The sequence below is a fragment of the Pelecanus crispus genome, chromosome 1 (assembly GCF_030463565.1).
Source record: "Pelecanus crispus isolate bPelCri1 chromosome 1, bPelCri1.pri, whole genome shotgun sequence".
NCBI classification, from domain to species: domain Eukaryota; kingdom Metazoa; phylum Chordata; class Aves; order Pelecaniformes; family Pelecanidae; genus Pelecanus; species Pelecanus crispus.
Genome location: NC_134643.1, coordinates 138,837,674 through 138,853,940, shown reverse-complemented (window position 1 = coordinate 138,853,940; position 16,267 = coordinate 138,837,674). Strand labels below are relative to the sequence as shown.

At 42.9% G+C, this 16,267-nt stretch overlaps 1 protein-coding gene across 1 annotated transcript; it reads right to left on the bottom strand.

Moving 5' to 3' along the window:
- Positions 1 to 785: 785 nt before the first annotated feature.
- On the bottom strand, positions 786 to 13,329 carry EIF1AX (eukaryotic translation initiation factor 1A X-linked). The gene is made up of 7 exons (XM_075707188.1): positions 13,271 to 13,329; positions 11,607 to 11,690; positions 8,638 to 8,741; positions 6,917 to 6,967; positions 5,883 to 5,964; positions 5,684 to 5,775; positions 786 to 3,495 (listed from the first exon to the last, which is right to left on the bottom strand). Exons 1-7 carry the CDS (start codon positions 13,284 to 13,286, stop codon positions 3,490 to 3,492), a joined length of 435 nt encoding a protein of 144 aa, XP_075563303.1. The 5' UTR covers positions 13,287 to 13,329; the 3' UTR covers positions 786 to 3,489.
- Positions 13,330 to 16,267: the final 2,938 nt, after the last annotated feature.

Below are 16,267 nucleotides of genomic sequence, written 5' to 3'. Positions count from 1 at the left end.
AGACAAAAACCTAGGCTTGAGTCCTCTACTGAACCATATGATACAGGTATTCAAGTCCCACGATATTCACGTTCAGCAGATGATGACGGCTTAGATTGAAGCTTGCTCAACAGCTGGAGCAGTCAACACCCCAACTCACCTGGGAACAAGCCTCACCTCGCCGCTGCAGGGCCACGGGGAGCAGCAGTGCCAGCGTTAATTCACAACCCAGACGTGCCGCGAGTCCTGCCCGTTCATCACGAAGCCCCTGCTCAGGAGTACGGCCGGGTGCCGCGCCGGGCGAACTGTCGCCCTCAGTCAGCAGCTCGCTGTCATCCATGGCCACCACTCAGATCACAGAGCAATCGCTGTGCCAGCCTAACCTCTACCAGGTCGTACACTGTACGCTAATTTCCTTCAGGTATATATACAGTACCCTGTATATGTATGGCAGGTATCACATATGTATGTATGGCACGAGCACATAGTACCACATTTATGCACGCTGGCACACACAGCGCAGTCATATGACATAACCTATCAGTAGTAACAAGTAAATGGCACAGAGCTCAACAATGGTGGGTTACCAGCTCCTCCTCCTCTTGCATAAGGAGAGGTTTTTGGTTTTTTTTTAAATTTTTTTTAAACCATATACTTTTTTTCAATTAGTGTCTCGACTACATCTGCTAAGGATTAGAGTGGAAAAGCATTCGGGTTGTCCAACCAAATGCACAGCTGCCCCTATTATAAAGTGAAGAAACAAAAGAAGATTTGGAACAACGAACAAAAATCGCATTTCAAAGTTTTAATCACAGAGAAGACCTCAAAGTGGGAAACATCTTAGAGAACACAAAGTTTACACTTCAGCTGCACAAAATTAAATTTTGAATCCCTACCTTCCATTTTACACTACAGGTAAAAAAACCAGCAGCAGTTCCCAAAATTAAACAAGAATTTTTAATAATTTATCTAGAAAATACTCTTGCAGATGGAGCACCCTTCATGGCTTTACAGTCAGCAATCCTGCAATCCTCTACCTGGCAGCTGCTGTTCTACCACTGTTCTTTGCATGGAGACCCTGAAAAGAGAGCTACTCGTGCAAGCTGTTTCCCCCTCCGCCAAGGAAAAGAGAAGCAAGAAGGGACAATGTGGAGCTGCCTGGTTTGGTCTGTGAAAGCAGCTTTAGCACTGGACAGAGAAACAAGATGAGGAAGTGCATTCACGGAAGGCAACACAGCCTAGCGTGTAAGTAGAAACCAGATGGTGTTGAGCCGAAGCATTAATAAGAAATTAATAGCTGAATGGGAAATTTCCTTAAAAACTCTGTGGAGTTTAGGGTGAGCCAGACACAAGCCTGGGAGCAATAAAGATTGGAAGGAAGCCCAGGGCAAACGGTAACCAATTGTGCCAGGAAGAGAGTTTCATCTTCGTCCCCCAGTTGAAGTCTCCGTTAGGCTGGAGAACTCTGGTACAGTGAAGTAAGCTCCTTGCAACAGCAGTGTTTTCATTTGTGTTTCTCCTTACCACTGACCACACGCTTTACATTTTTCCCACACGCACAAGATTGGTTTTGGCAAGTCTAATTTCCATAATACCTGTATCTTCAGTAAACATTCATTGTAATTTAATCATTAACATTTCTGCTAGCACAACTGAAAGAACAGGCATCTTCTGCACTTGGACCTCAAGATCAGTTTTGAGCGCTTTTAACCACTTTCAGAGCTGCTCGTAGTCCACTTAATACGTTGAGGAAACCAATGAGCTAGGGAACGGTTTATAAACCTTATCCTGAGACATTACAACATTTATGTTGCTTCACAATTAAACCCTTATAGGCATACAGAGACAGTAAATTCATATACTTTCAGATCAGTGGTGTACGAATGCTGTATGGGTAGTATCTTCTCCCAATATTTAGCACATTTTTACAAAAAATATTTAAAACCCGTGAAACATTTGGCAAAATTACTTAATACTAAGAAAACGTTATCCCCAGAATAAGATACCAGTTCCACGTAAGGCAAAGAGACACTATAATGAAAGAAAAAAGTAAAAGAGAAGACGTTTTCGCAAAAGCTCCAGAAGTTCAAATTTAGCACAGAACTCCTCCTTCAAAATCATGTAAAGCAATGAGGCCACTCCACATTTAAAGCCATTTTGTTTTTATCTATTGGGGCAGTCACTTTACATCATACCAAAAAGACTGTATAACGAATACAAGTGTCAAGAATCAGATTTTTATGGCACAAAAGGAAGTTTTCCATTAACCTGCTTTCAGAGTTGTTAAATACATAATTGAAGACAAAGAAACTAAGGCTACCACAAAATAATATTTGCATGATGATGTTAGTCTTTATTCAGCTTCTTAACTGACTCCTCCAGTCTGAAGGTGGAGAAGAATCTTTCCATTAGCTTGTTTCAGTGATTTATTCTGGATGAAAAGATTCTTTTCCTACGTTTGACACAAATTTATCTTCTCAGTTATATTGTTATCCAAAGTTCACATAAGCTTTAATGTTGTACCTTACAATGTATGGAATTTAAGATTAAAATAAAGCTCTACTCTTAACATAACCTTTTCTATAATGTAAAAATATTCTACATGTTTAACATATCAAGAATGTTAAGCATTCACTTTGGGGAAAAACTATTTTACGTATTTTTCAGTACAAACCCAACTGTTAATGTTTCGTATTAGCGTATCCCTGTTAAGTTGGGTGCCACCCAGTGTTCATCTTCTGCAACTACAGCTTGACTACTGTACTGACAACACAGAAGAGCTATGCATACAAGACAGTTTTTAACAACTGCAAATTTGAGATGCTGCTTACTTTTTATCTTTGCTTCTCCCCTACCCCTCCACTGTGGCAAATTTACATCTTTGAAATAATGAGTGTTTTTAATTATCAAAATCAGTATAAAAATAGCAGCATGCTACTAGACATGGAGAGCAGATTCATCACGCATTATGAATTTAAATGCAGACTTCTGCCTTCCTTTTATATTATCAAAATCTTTTTAAAGTTAACATCAAGGCAAGGGGTACGAGGACAGACGCTGCATAGTATGATTTGATACTAATCTGAACTGGGTATTTGTATTTAATCAAAATCCATGATAATTACAGGGTAAACAATTTTTATTTCAAAATACAAGTTTAACTGGAATTGTAGTGATGAAAGCAGAAGAGGGAAAAATGCAGTCTTTTACAGCCCATGTCACTGTATCTCACTTACATCCAGAGGTAAAAGCTCTAATTGGTGAGGAGACAAAATATTTGTGGCATTTCATTGAACCTTTGTGATAATCCAGCATTATCCATTTCTAAAGAAATATAAATACTTTAAAACAAACATTGAAAATAAATCCTTTTGATGTAACAAACTACACTCTTTACCGAGAATTTTCAGTCTTCTTAAAAGAAAGGGACTTCACCCAAAAAATAATTGAAATATCAATGTAGAACAATCCTTGGAGGAAAAAAGTCGGAATGTAAACCTCTGTTCCAAATTAGATCTGAAAAGCAAACACACCACACCGTGTATTTAATTCACATGCATTTTTCATCAAGCAACTCTGTCTTTAAGCTGTTTTTACGGTTCAACAGGAGACTTCCTGAACTCAGTACAGTACTGGTTTTGCCTAAGCTCATATTCTGTTTTCTTAATGTGCAAACAATTACCCTCCTCTTACATCCCCACCACCACTGTTACGATACTACAGTTATGCAGGTGAGCAATTCTGCCAATTTAATTATGCATAAATAGTACAGGCATAAAGTAGCCCACAATTCTCAAAAACAAAACCAAAACTGAGTTTATGGGTAACTTCCCTAAGTGGTGACTATCCAAATTAATTTGGTGGCAAAATGAATGGTTTTCTAACCATTCTTCTGACATAAACAACAAAGGAAAGGTTCCACCAAGTCTTTCAGGTTAACCGTGACCTTGGAAATCGCACTTCATTCTAGGTAGACTAGAATGATCCTCAGAGAGGTTATTCACATTTTATCTCTTTAGGTATCTTCCTTTCTTAAAGCATGATATTAGTATTATATTGCATAGCTGACAGAAGCTTAAAAACAATCATAGCTGCTCACTTAAATACATTATCCCACACAAAGATCCATCAGTTTGCAAACTTTATTCTTTCAATATTCCTATAGCTACTCATCACTTTGACGTCTTAAAATAGCTTCATTATTAAAAGCATGCAGTACTAGGAAGTGTTTCTAGCTTCAGTAAGCTAAATCTTCAGTAAGATCAACCACTGACAGGTCCAAAGTGCAATTTCCAAAAGTCTGAAGAAAAATTCATCAAGATTTCGATATTTTTAAAATATTTGATCTAATGCATCATACATTCAGAACCTCAAAAGAGCTGAAATAATGTAAGCGTTTAAGGAGAATTAGTCATATTACCATCTCAGAGACAGAGAGGACTAAAAAGATGAAGAATTAAAACATAATAATATACTTAGAACAGTCTATCTAATTAAGTTAACTCGCTGGCTCAGTAAGTTACTACTTATCCTCTCAGCCAGCTGACCCTGCATACATTCATCTCTCAACTGCAAAATAAAGTGCATCATCTTAGAAAACATTTTGCAGCAGATTCTACTTCTGCAATTTACTATGTAATTTGAATTCTAACAATTTTACTACTACAATTTAAGAGTGTGCATGGTCAGTTACTACAGCTTAGTGATAAGCAGTAACACAACCGATTGTGACAATCTGTAAATTCAGAATTACGGTTAATTTTAGTAACTACTAAGAGGCAGCTTTTTATGATTTTTATGTAAACAAAAATGGAGACAATGTAATTTTTTTAAAAAGACAAATCCCTCAATTATTTCCACAGTTATTATTAGATAGTGAGGTTCTTAAAACTACAGAGGAATCAGAAAGGTGAAACTGACACGTGTTCATCCAGTTCCCCAAAATGCCTATATAACCTGTGACCTGTTCCAGCAGTTGGTGTCCAATGTGGTTTGCATGAGCAGTTCACAGCTCACCCTGCCTCGAGTGAAGTGGCCACAGCTGCCCTACATGGCACAGGAGGTGCCCCACCAATCTTTGTGCCTGCTCCCTGAGAGGTCTTTCTAGCCTACTGTGTGGGTGGGGGGCACCAGGAAATCCTACTAGTCTGCTAAACTTTCCTCTATCATCTACTTTGCTTTCCATCATGAGCTTGTTGTAAGGAGCTTGCACTCCAGAGAGCACTACTGAGGGCTATATTCAGTTCCTTCAGTATGAACATACCCAGCTACATCTGCGTATGTAGTTGTCGACTTGCACTGCAACTCCTTGCGCACACACGCATATATATACACACATGTACACACACACAATCATTTGAATGGATGCTGCTACGTGACTCTAGGTCTTCGGGGTCAAACGACTTTGATTTTCTTTTAGGCATCTTAAAGGTAATGAGAAGACTGCTCTCCATGTATGTTTTAATAGCATGACACTAAGCATACTATTTGCTTAGAGGTCAACTAGAGGATGATTGTAGGACAGAACAGAGAGCAGAAAGCTGGCATGCCTATGTCCACGCCACTTTCTGAAGCAGTCCCTGAGAAGGTGAGCTATTCTGAACATCAATGTGTAATTTCACTTGCTCTAAACCAAAGAAAAACAGCTTACTGCCAAAGATGACAGTTTCAAGCATATGATACAAAATGTATGTTTATTACTTACGTCATCAATATCTTCATCATCATCTCCAATATCATCAAACTGGATTTCATCATCATCTCCAGGACCAAATGTGTCTGTTTCATTGATTTTAGCTAAAAAGGAGTTTAGAGAAGTTAAGGAGTAGACTCACACCAAGTCAAGATAGATTGAATATTCTTGTCCAACATGAACTTCCAATTTGAAGTGAAAAGATTCTTACCATGTTCTGGAAGCTCCCCATATGCTTTCAGACTTCTGGCTTCATCTGCATTGTACTTTAGAATAACATCAGCCTTGTTATCCTAAGTAAGAATTTATTAAAACTTATTAGTCATCTATGAAGAAAAAAATCTCCCTATTAACCTCGGCAGACTAGTAACACCTATATTATTTAAAGAAGAATTAACACATATATTAGTTATAGAAGAATGTCTTATTCCTCCTTCCCTTCCAGTTCCTTTAAATGTGAAGTAAAAAATGCTCATTTGTAGAATATCTTCATTTCTTCTGGGTGATCACTAATTTTCTCCTGTTATAAGTAATCTGAGAATTTGTTTCATGCCTTTGAAATTAATCTTTCTTCAGAGAACACACACAGTGAGTGAAGTCAAAACTTCCCAGTTTTAAGTAGGTTAAAAGAGACAGTGAGTGACAGTATCTTAAATGTTTTACAACTCTAACGTACATTTCAGAAGCAGAACCTAACTTCACACAACTGATGACACAACACTAACATCCATGAAAAAGCATTTACCTAATGAAACTGTTTTCCGTTAACCTTTACATTAGGTAAAATTATACCACTCAATTTTTTGAAATCTAAGTAGAAACTAATCACTGATCAGTTGGCCTCTTAATTTAAAACCCAAACATCAAGGCTCCAAAATTCTGATTACCAAAAATTCTGATTTTCACAATAAAATGCTTGGTGCTTGGCTCAATCTCCCTTATATCACAGGATCCAAACATCAAACAGCTACACCTGGGAAAAAAAAGGTCAGGTGTGATACCAGTAAGCACCTTCACTCAAAGTCTCAGGGTGCAATTTAGAAGAACAAGTTGAACCAGGATTTGTCATCTACTCATGACAATCTTTCTGTAATACAAGGAAACTAGGTGTCATGATTTAGCATAACTAAATACAAATTCAAAGTAAGTTAGATGGGAATTTCCTCATGATACCTGCTGCAATTTAACATTAAATAAAGCTGCTTGTAAGATATTCTTCACTGGCAAATTACACCGAATTTTTACCTGGTAGTCTCTCAAGCCAACCAATATAATATCAGATGTATTTATCCAAACCTGAAAGAAAAAACATATGTTACATTGCAGGAATTCAACTTTTGTTGTATAACACAAGAGTCAAACAGCACATTTAGGTTTACTAAGAGACACGAAACTTTTCACTACAGCCATCATTTTCACTTTCTAACCAGTATACCGGAAATATTCCATTTCATGTTTTAACAGCAAAACCAAGGTCATAAATACCAAGGTCATAGATATATTATTTTACATGTTACGGAGCTATTACTAAGGTAAATCAAACTTCTTTGAAGAGCTTCTAGCCAACAAGGTGGTTATTAAGTCATAACTTCCAAGAAAACAGAAATAATGCATCAAGCCACTTCTCTGTGAACTAAGCTCCACAAGGACAAAAATGAAAGAAAAACCTGATGAAGGGGGTGATGGACAAGCACAGTGAAGAGCGTAAGAAAATCAATGGAGTTCTTTCTAGTAACTGACTATGCTAATTAGTCAAACCAAAGCCAGAAGCCTGCAAAACAGGACATGCTAATTTAAATGCACAAGATGGTTCTATCCCACATCAGCTTGATTTTTTTGGAGATGAAATATGTTTCAGTTGAGATTTCCTTTCTTTTAGACAAGAGGAATAGATAAGTGATGCTTTCTGTAGCAAGAAATTAATTCTGCAGCACCTAGCATTTATCTATGTACATTCTCCATTACCTTCAACGGTTTATTGCAGCGTACTGCAGGCAGCTAGCAGGACTCACACTGATACCAAGATACGTGCGTTCACTGGTCTCCAAAACCAGACAGGTGGAACAATCCAGAATGAACACAGTGAACATCTGTTTTTATTGGGAACAGACTATCTGAGAGGACCTCCTCCGTACCATACACCAGCAGAGGTTAGAAAGCTGTAACATCAGACAAGGGCAAGAGGGGACACCATCCAAAGATGGCAAAGTTAAGAACGCAAACATGTACACCTGACTTCCCTGAAGGTACAAACTTTTGCAGATCAGCTTTGCACAAAAGTATTTTGGGAACTGATGAAGTGGACAATGGAATGATGGCATCTGAGGTGCCTGCAGGAAGCTATAAAGCAACCTTCCGAAACAACCCCTATTGAACTATTCTCAGATAAGTCACCCAGTGAGAAGATGATAATTATTCCGTTCCTCCCCAGATCAAACTATGTGGGGTATCAAACCCTGATTCTTCTTGGTTTTAGGAAAGAGCGTACAAAAAAGGTGGCTTTGGACACCCCTCTTACACCTTTATTTTCCTATGCTGGGTATCAATCTTCATGTTAATACAAGTTCTCCTGCTAAGTTAAGTACTGATCTAGTCTCAGACATAACATGCCGATTTTCCAAACAGTCATCAAGCTCCCCATCTATAATTAGGGAGCTTTTCAATATTTCATATACATAACAGTTTCTAGAATATGAAAAATGAGTATTACATAAGCAGGCAAAAAAATCTCCCCTGAAAGACACTCACCCAAAGGCAGTCTTTCAACTACAAGCTTCACTTAAAAGTCAAAGACTGCCTATTTTTGTGCTAGCAACAGAAACAGAAAAACAAACTAGTTTACTATCAAAAAAGAAGCTTAAGTACAGTAGAAATATTAACTTTTTAAACGAACTGCATATGTAAATTTTTACAATTACATATCATGCATAATGCCACTGTTCTCTATTGCAATGCTTCAAAATTACCTTTTTTCTTAGTTTCCCTCTAATATGACATAACCTCTTCACACCGTCAAAACATAATGCCTCCAGTCTTCCATTGCCTAACATCTTGATCACCTGGGCATATTCTGAAAGAGACGGTAACATATAGCAAAACTTCTAAACAAATACAGTTTCATGAAACAAGCAATAACCAAAATTTGCTGTAACATTTTATCAAACATGAACAGCTCTGAGGAGCTTTGATTAGCCACACAGGCTGCTGAATGTATCACAGTTTTCGTATCATTGTTGATGTTAACATTTTCAAACACTGCTCATTCTTGGTTGTATCCATGCTTTTGTTCCCTCTGAAATTTCTACTGCGATAATTTTTAGAGCTATCAAGTCACACTCAGAGTTTGAAAGTTTATGACAGCATCACAGTGCCTGTCCTAGAGGATAAAATCTCATACGATCATTGAGGGAAGAGGAGAAAGTGGCACATCCTGTATACCCTACTGATACTCTGAATCCCTTCTGCAGAGGTGCTGTGGAAAAAATGCTGTTCTTGAAAGGACACGTTCTGGTGTTCTCAGAAACTGTCTGAAAGGCAAGTAGCAGCCTTCAGCTGAAAACTATGAAGCTTCTCTCCAACACCCATCCTCAGTCCCTCACCTTGTATTTAATCTCCTTCCCTCACCGAGTTCCAGAAATCACTGCTGAAGTACTTCACACACACTATTAAAATTTGCAGCATAATGTATTACCATTTAATTAGAAAGAATAAAGCTTGCAAGAATTATAACATTATTATTATAAAGCTTGTAAGAAATATAACATTATCTGACCACCCATACTTATCAGGAAAAAAAAATTTTCTCAATTAGCCGGAGCTTTATTTCAATATTCTAAAATCTTTCCTTAGCACAAGCTAGATAGTCCAACAAACCACATTAGAATATTAATAACTGAGAATACTGTTTCACTGCTGCTCATGGCCTAGATGGGTGTACTCTTCGCTAGGTTAAAAACTGGCTGGATGGCCAGGCCCAAAGAGTTGTGGTGAATGGAGTTAAATCCAGTTGGTGGCTGGTCACAAGTGGTGTTCCCCAGGACTCAGTACTGGGGCCAGTTCTGTTTAATATCTTTATCAATGATCTGGATGAGGGGAGTGAGTGCACCCTCAGTAAGTTTGCAGATGACACCTAACTAGGTGGGAGTGTCAATCTGCTCGAGGGTAGGATGGCCCTGCAGAGGGACCTGGACAGGCTGGACCGATGGACTGAGGCGAACTGTATGAGGTTTAACAAGGCCAAGTGCTGGGTCCTGCACTTCGGGCACAACAACCCCATGCAACACTACAGGCTTGGGGAAGAGTGGCTGGAAAGCTGCCTGGCCAAAAAGGATCTGGGGGTGCTGGTTGACAGCCGGCTGAACATGAGCCAGCAGTGTGCCCAGGTGGCCAAGAAGGCCAACAGCATCCTGGCTTGTGTCAGGAATAGTGTGGCCAGCAGGAGCAGGGAGGTGATTGTCCCCCTGTACTCGGCGCTGGTGAGGCCGCACCTGGAATACTGTGTCTAGTTTTGGGCCCCTCAATACAAGAAAGACATTGAGGTGCTGGAGCGTGTTCAGAGAAGGGCAACAAAGCTGGTGAAGGGTCTGGAGCACAGGCCTTATGAGGAGTGGCTGAGGGAACTGGGGTTGTTTAGTCTGGAGAAGAGGAGGCTGAGGGGAGACAGTATTGCTCTCTACAACTACCTGAAGGTTGTAGCGAGGTGGATGTCAGTCTCCTCTCCAAAGTAACAAGTGATAGGATGAGAGGAAATGGTCTCAAGTTGTGCCAGGGGAGGTTTAGATTGGGTATTAGGAAAAATTTCTTCACCAGAAGGGTTGTCAATCATTGGAACAGGCTGCCCAAGGAAGCGGTTGGGTCACCAATCCTGGAGATATTTAAAAGACGTGCAGATGTGGCACTTAGGGACATGGTTTAGTGGTGGACTTGGCAGTGTTAGGTTAACGGTTGGACTCAATGATCTTAAAGGTCTTTTCCAGCCTAAACAAGTCTATGATTCTATGATTTTGCTTGGGGGTTGAAAAGGATTTTAAGTTTTATAGGTGCACCAAAATCAGCTCCTTTTTTGCTTACAACCGTTACAGAATATCAGAAAGAGCTTAAAAAATGAGTTCAGTAGTCACTTCTTTTACAGTGATTTAAGTCAGTACTTTTCCTGTATTTCTAACAAAGCAACTGATTAACTGGTCACTAGGCAAGCACTCGCATGTATGTGAGCGACCACAAGAGTGTGACACAGAAGACAGGGTAAGCCAAAAGGGAGGTGAGCTCACTGTCACTAAAAGGCAGGGGAGAGAGGAACTCTCGTCATCACCCCCTAGCTGAACACGCCTATGGCTTACTTTACCTGACAACATGCAGGTAAGGACCTTACATATTGCTCTTGTTTTAGTAATTGTTAGACATCCCAATCCAGGAGTCAATTCAACCAAACCATCAGGGGACAGTGGAAGAACAGTGAGATGTACTGTTCTGCCAGGTCAGTGACTTTGGAGAGCTCACTGAAGGATCCAAGAAATGTTACAGTCAGTATAAAACAGAAAGCAGGACTGTGCATTCAAGAGACAACAAACGACTACCGGCAACACTGAACTACATCAGCTAAGCTAGGTGCTTACAGACCCTCACACAGAGCAACTCAAAGGATCTCTGGCGAATGTTTACATACATACTGTATTACACGTGGCACCACAATAAGGTCAAGGAGAGACAAGCTTCATTCTTAAGTGGTGAAGCTATTTAAAATTTCCCTTTTCTTAATGTCTTCCTCCTACACTCAATGTGCCATTTAGACTTCAGATACGACCCCAATAAGAATACCTCTCTCTATTCCACAACTACTTTGTATTTCTCAGACATCCAGATGTCTTCTTTGCATACCAACTTCCAATATCTGACTGAAAACAATGGCATTGCCGCACTATAGTTAAAAACTCACCTTGCCCGTCTTCCTTGAACACCAGTTCTCTTTTTTCTGATTCATTCTCATTCTTACCTCGTCGCCTATTTTTACCTCCTTTGCCTAAATTAAAAGGGGGGGAAAGAAGAGCATGTGTTACTATCTGTGAATACAGTGAATTAAATAATCAGACTTACGGGGATTCCTGTGTTTGCTCTCTATATGGCTGTTCTGAATATTTGTCGTGGTTTAACCTGGCAGGCAGCTAAACACCACAGAGCTGTTCACTCACTTCCCTCAGTGGGATGAGGGAGAGAATCGGAAAAAAAGTAAAACTCGTGGGTTGAGATAACGACAATTTAATAGGACAGAAAAGGAAGGGAAAATAATAACAACAATAGAAGAGTATACAAAACAAGTGAGGCTCACCACCCACTCACCAATGCCCAGCCAGTTCCCAAGCAGCGGACACGACCCCCTGGCCAACTCCCCCCAGTTTTTTGTTCAGCATGACATCATATGGTGTGGAATACCCCTTTGGCCACTTTGGGTCAGCTGTCCTGGCTGCGTCCCCTCCCAGCTTCTTGTGCACCTCCAGCCTCCTCGCTGGCAGGGCAGTATAGGAAGCTGAAAAGTCCTTGACTTAGTGTAAGCACTGCTCAGCAACAACTAAAACATCAGTGTTATCAACATTATTCTCTTCCTAAACCCAAGACAGCACTATGCCAGCTACTAGGAAGAAAATGAACTCCATTCCAGCCGAAACCAGGACAGTATCCTATACAGATCTAGATTTTTTGCTTACTTTTATAATTTTTAGCTCTAAATTTTTAACCGAGTAGTAACATAGCAATTAAAATATTAGAGCCTCCACTATTTAAGATGTCCTGGTTGCTCTGGATTGACAGTAGCCTTCAACAAGGATTTGCACAAGATTGCCATTTTCAGTTTTTGTGAGTGCTGCTACTAAATACCTCGTAAATAACAGTGGGATAACCTGATGCATGTAACCACCAAAAAGCAGAATAACTTGAGGGGTTATGGTAGTGCTGAAATCCCTGGAATAGTCAGAAGCAAGCTTACGCTCCAAGTGAAATGCCCTTTTTAAAAGGCACACACGTGGCAACAGGACTAGATGCTCTTCAAGAAGACGCAGAAGAGCAGCTCATACTTCCCTCCCCTGTTAAAAAGCTGCTGCTCCCTTCCTCTCATTTTCTTCTTTTCCTTAAAGCAGGGGGGTGGGGGGAAAAGGGAAGAAGCAGCAGCACCCAGCGAGCGCACGGAGGGGCACGCACACCGGCCGCTTCCTGGGCGGCCGCCCCTGACAGCCGAACCCCGCCAGGGCCTCCCCCGCCCGGCCGGCCAGGCCCCAGAGGCCTCCGACACGCCGCTGGGCCGCGCACGACCGGGACCAGGCCGGGACCCGCGCCCCAGAAGGGCCGGGAGCGGGAAGGGGGAGCCGGCCCGAGGGAGCCGGCCCGGGGGAGCCGCCGGCACGGCGGGGTGGGCGGGAGGGCTCCTCCGCCCCCTCCCCGCCCCGCCCGCAGGCACCAGGCCGCGGCGGCTCCCACGTGAGAGGCGGCGGCAGGCGCGGGGGGGGGGGCGTCCCCAGGCCTCCCCAGCGCGGCCGCGGCCGGGCCCGGCCTCGTCGCTACGGCCTTCGCTACGCCGCGGAAGGCCCGGCGGAGGGGAGGGCGCCTCACCTTTATTCTTGGGCATGGCGCCGGGCGCTCCGCCGCGGAGGGGCTGCGGGCAGGGGCGGCGGTTGGGGCTTCACGCGGCTGCCGCGAGGCGGAGGCGGGCGGCGGCTCCTCGCGCGGCGGGGCCGGGGCTGCGGCTGCGGCTGAGGCTGACTCGTGCGTGCCGGCCGCTGGCGGCGATCCGACCCACAGCGCCCCCTGGCGCGCGGGAGGCCTCGCCGCCTGCAGGCAGGACGGCCTCTGCGCATGCGCCGTGCTCCTCCCCCTGCCCCGGCAGCCCGCCCGCTGCCGGCGGCGCCGCGGTGCCGGGGGGAGGCGCCCCAACGGGCGTCGCGATCGCCGGGAGCCGCGCGATTGGCCAGGACTCCGCGCCGGGCGGGCAGCGGCGGCCAATCAGCGGCGGCGCTGGGCGGGCGCGGGAGCAGCGGGGTGCGGGCGGGGTCGGTGAGGGGCCCCGGAGCGTTGCCGTGGAGTTTTGTGGGTGGTTTTTTGGGTTTTTTTTCTTTCTTTTTTTTTTTTTTTTTTTTGACAACGCCGACCCCAAAGAACAGTGCCGGCGGGTGCCCTGCTGCCCCCCACGGCAGTCCGCCGCCGCCCGCCGCCCCGGGCCCGCTCCCCGTGGCCGCGCCTGGCGTGGGGCCCCGCAGTTTTTCGGGAAGGGCAGCTCACGGGGAGCGCGAGGGCTTTTTGCGGTGGATTTTAAGGGAAAGAAGGTGGTCTCGCGCCTCCGCCCGCAGGAGCGGGCAGCGCAGGCCCCCCGCGCTTGGGGGAAGGCTCACAGCCCGGGGGGCGGAACAAACGTTGTTGCGGAGACCTACGCCATAAGCGGTTACCAGCGGGCGGGCGCGAACGCGGGAAAGCCTGCAGTAGGGGCAGACGGCATCATCAGGGCCCGTGCTGTAGCGGTGCCCCTTTCTCCCTTTCCAGAGCTTCTCAGGGCGCAGAGATTACCCCGTGCACTCGAAAATTCGTGTAGAAATGTTTTTTAGACGGGCAGGGCAGGGCCTCGTGTGGGCACAGGGCTGCAGCGGTGCACACCTCGGGTGCGAGGTGCGAATTTCCCCGAGGAGACACCGCTGCCCTCCTCAGCCTTGCTTTCTGTTGTGCTTCGTTCTGCCTTTGCATCCTCCTGCAGCTTGCTTTCGGTACACTTGGGAAGACCTCTGGTTGCATTCCTCATACATTTTCTATCGCAATTACTGCAGTTATATGTAGACTATGCAAACTTTTAAAAATACTCCATCTTTTCCAGGTTGCAAGGCTAAAAAAAGAATTGCTGTTGTAAGCTTCCAAGTTGTGTGAGCTGCTGAAACGTGAGCATGTTGTTTATGGAGTACTTAAGCATATATCCTCATTTTTCAAATGTTTAAAGGTTCATTAATTAGCAATATGCCTCTGTTTTCAATGTCCAGAGCAATGCAGGCAGTGTTATTTAGCAGCCTCCCTTTAAGTTGTACTTTACAGTTGACTGGAGTCTACAGGGTATTAAAATACAATACTTTTGCACTTTGGTCTGGCAGTGTCCTATATTGGGTCTATAGCATCTACTGAACTGTTACAAGTGTTTTTCCTTCGGCTCCCTATTTACCTTACTAATAGTGATCTGACTAAATATGCTGTTGTCCTGGTTTCAGCTGGGATAATTTTCTTCCTAGTAGCTGGCATAGTGCTGTGGTTTGGATTTAGGATGAGAAGAATGCTGATAACACACCGATGGTTTAGTTGTTGCTAAGTAGTGCTTACACCAGTCAAGGACTTTTTGGCTTCCCATGCTCTGCCAGGTGCACAAGAAGCTGGGAGGGGGCACAGCCAGAATAGTTGATCCAAACTGACCAAAGGGCTATTCCATACCATGTGACGTCATGCTCAGTATAGTAACTGGGGGGAGTTGGCCAGGGAGCAGCGATGGCTGCTCGGGAACTGTCTGGGTATCGGTCAGCGGGTGGTGAGCAATTGCATTGTGCATCACTTGCTTTGTATATTATTATTATATTATTATCATTACTATTTTACTTTATTTCAATTATTAAACTGTTCTTATCTCAACCCAGGAGTGTTTCTCACTCTTACTCCTCCAATTCTGTCCCCCATCCCACTGGGCAGGGGGAGTGAGCAAGCAGCTGCGCAGTGCTTAGCTGCTGGCTGGGGTTAAACCACGACAGCTGTAACATAGTGACAATTTAACAGACAAACAGTTGCTTATTAAAAACTCTGTGGCTGGAAATGCACACTTGGTATGCTGCAAATGTAGTTCAGTGTTAGTGATGAACAAATGACAACTTTTATAACTGCGCAGAACAAATGATTAACCAAGAAAACACTTCTTCAAGATGTTTGAAAGTTTATTCATAGTAGAAATTTCAGTTTCTTCTGAAGACTACAAAACCTGCCATTAGACAGGAGTACAAGCAATGATATCTTTCCAGAACTGTTCACAGTTACAGAACAGTTCTAATTACACGATTGGAACATTTCCTGAATCGGACTCTGAATAAAACAATCATTTAAAGTATTCAGTACATTTTTTTTTTCCACTAGCATTTCAGTTCTATGACAGCAGTGCCAAGCATCTAACAGATGCTATTGTAATGGTTTATAACAAGGTACAATACCACTGATTTCCTGGAACAGTACCTTAGACTCACTTACATGCCATGCTGAGAAAACTAGTATAAAGTATGATTGTATAGAATTGTAGAAAAATATTTTATCTGTGATTTTGTAATTTTTTTTAAAAACATTTTAAGTAGACTTCCCCCCCCAACTAGATTGCAAAATAATTACATCCCTCATAAGTACACCTTCCCTTTGATTAGGTCAAGAGTATCAAGATAAAGCTAATCATTTACATCATTTTCATAAGTGAAAATTCATCTATTAACCACTGCTGCTTACTAAGGACCAGCATACTTTGAATCCTTTCCTTCCAGTAACAGAAAAGCACAGCTTTATTTGGTACACCACATTTACAAAAGCAAAACACACACAAAAAAATCCCAG

Coding starts and splice junctions, on each gene's coding strand:
- EIF1AX (XM_075707188.1), bottom strand. Junction 8,742..11,606: donor GTTCAAGGAAGACGGGCAAG/GTGAGTTTTTAA, acceptor CGTCTCTTTCAG/AATATGCCCAGGTGATCAAG. Junction 6,968..8,637: donor GAGGGAAACTAAGAAAAAAG/GTAATTTTGAAG, acceptor TTTTTCTTTCAG/GTTTGGATAAATACATCTGA.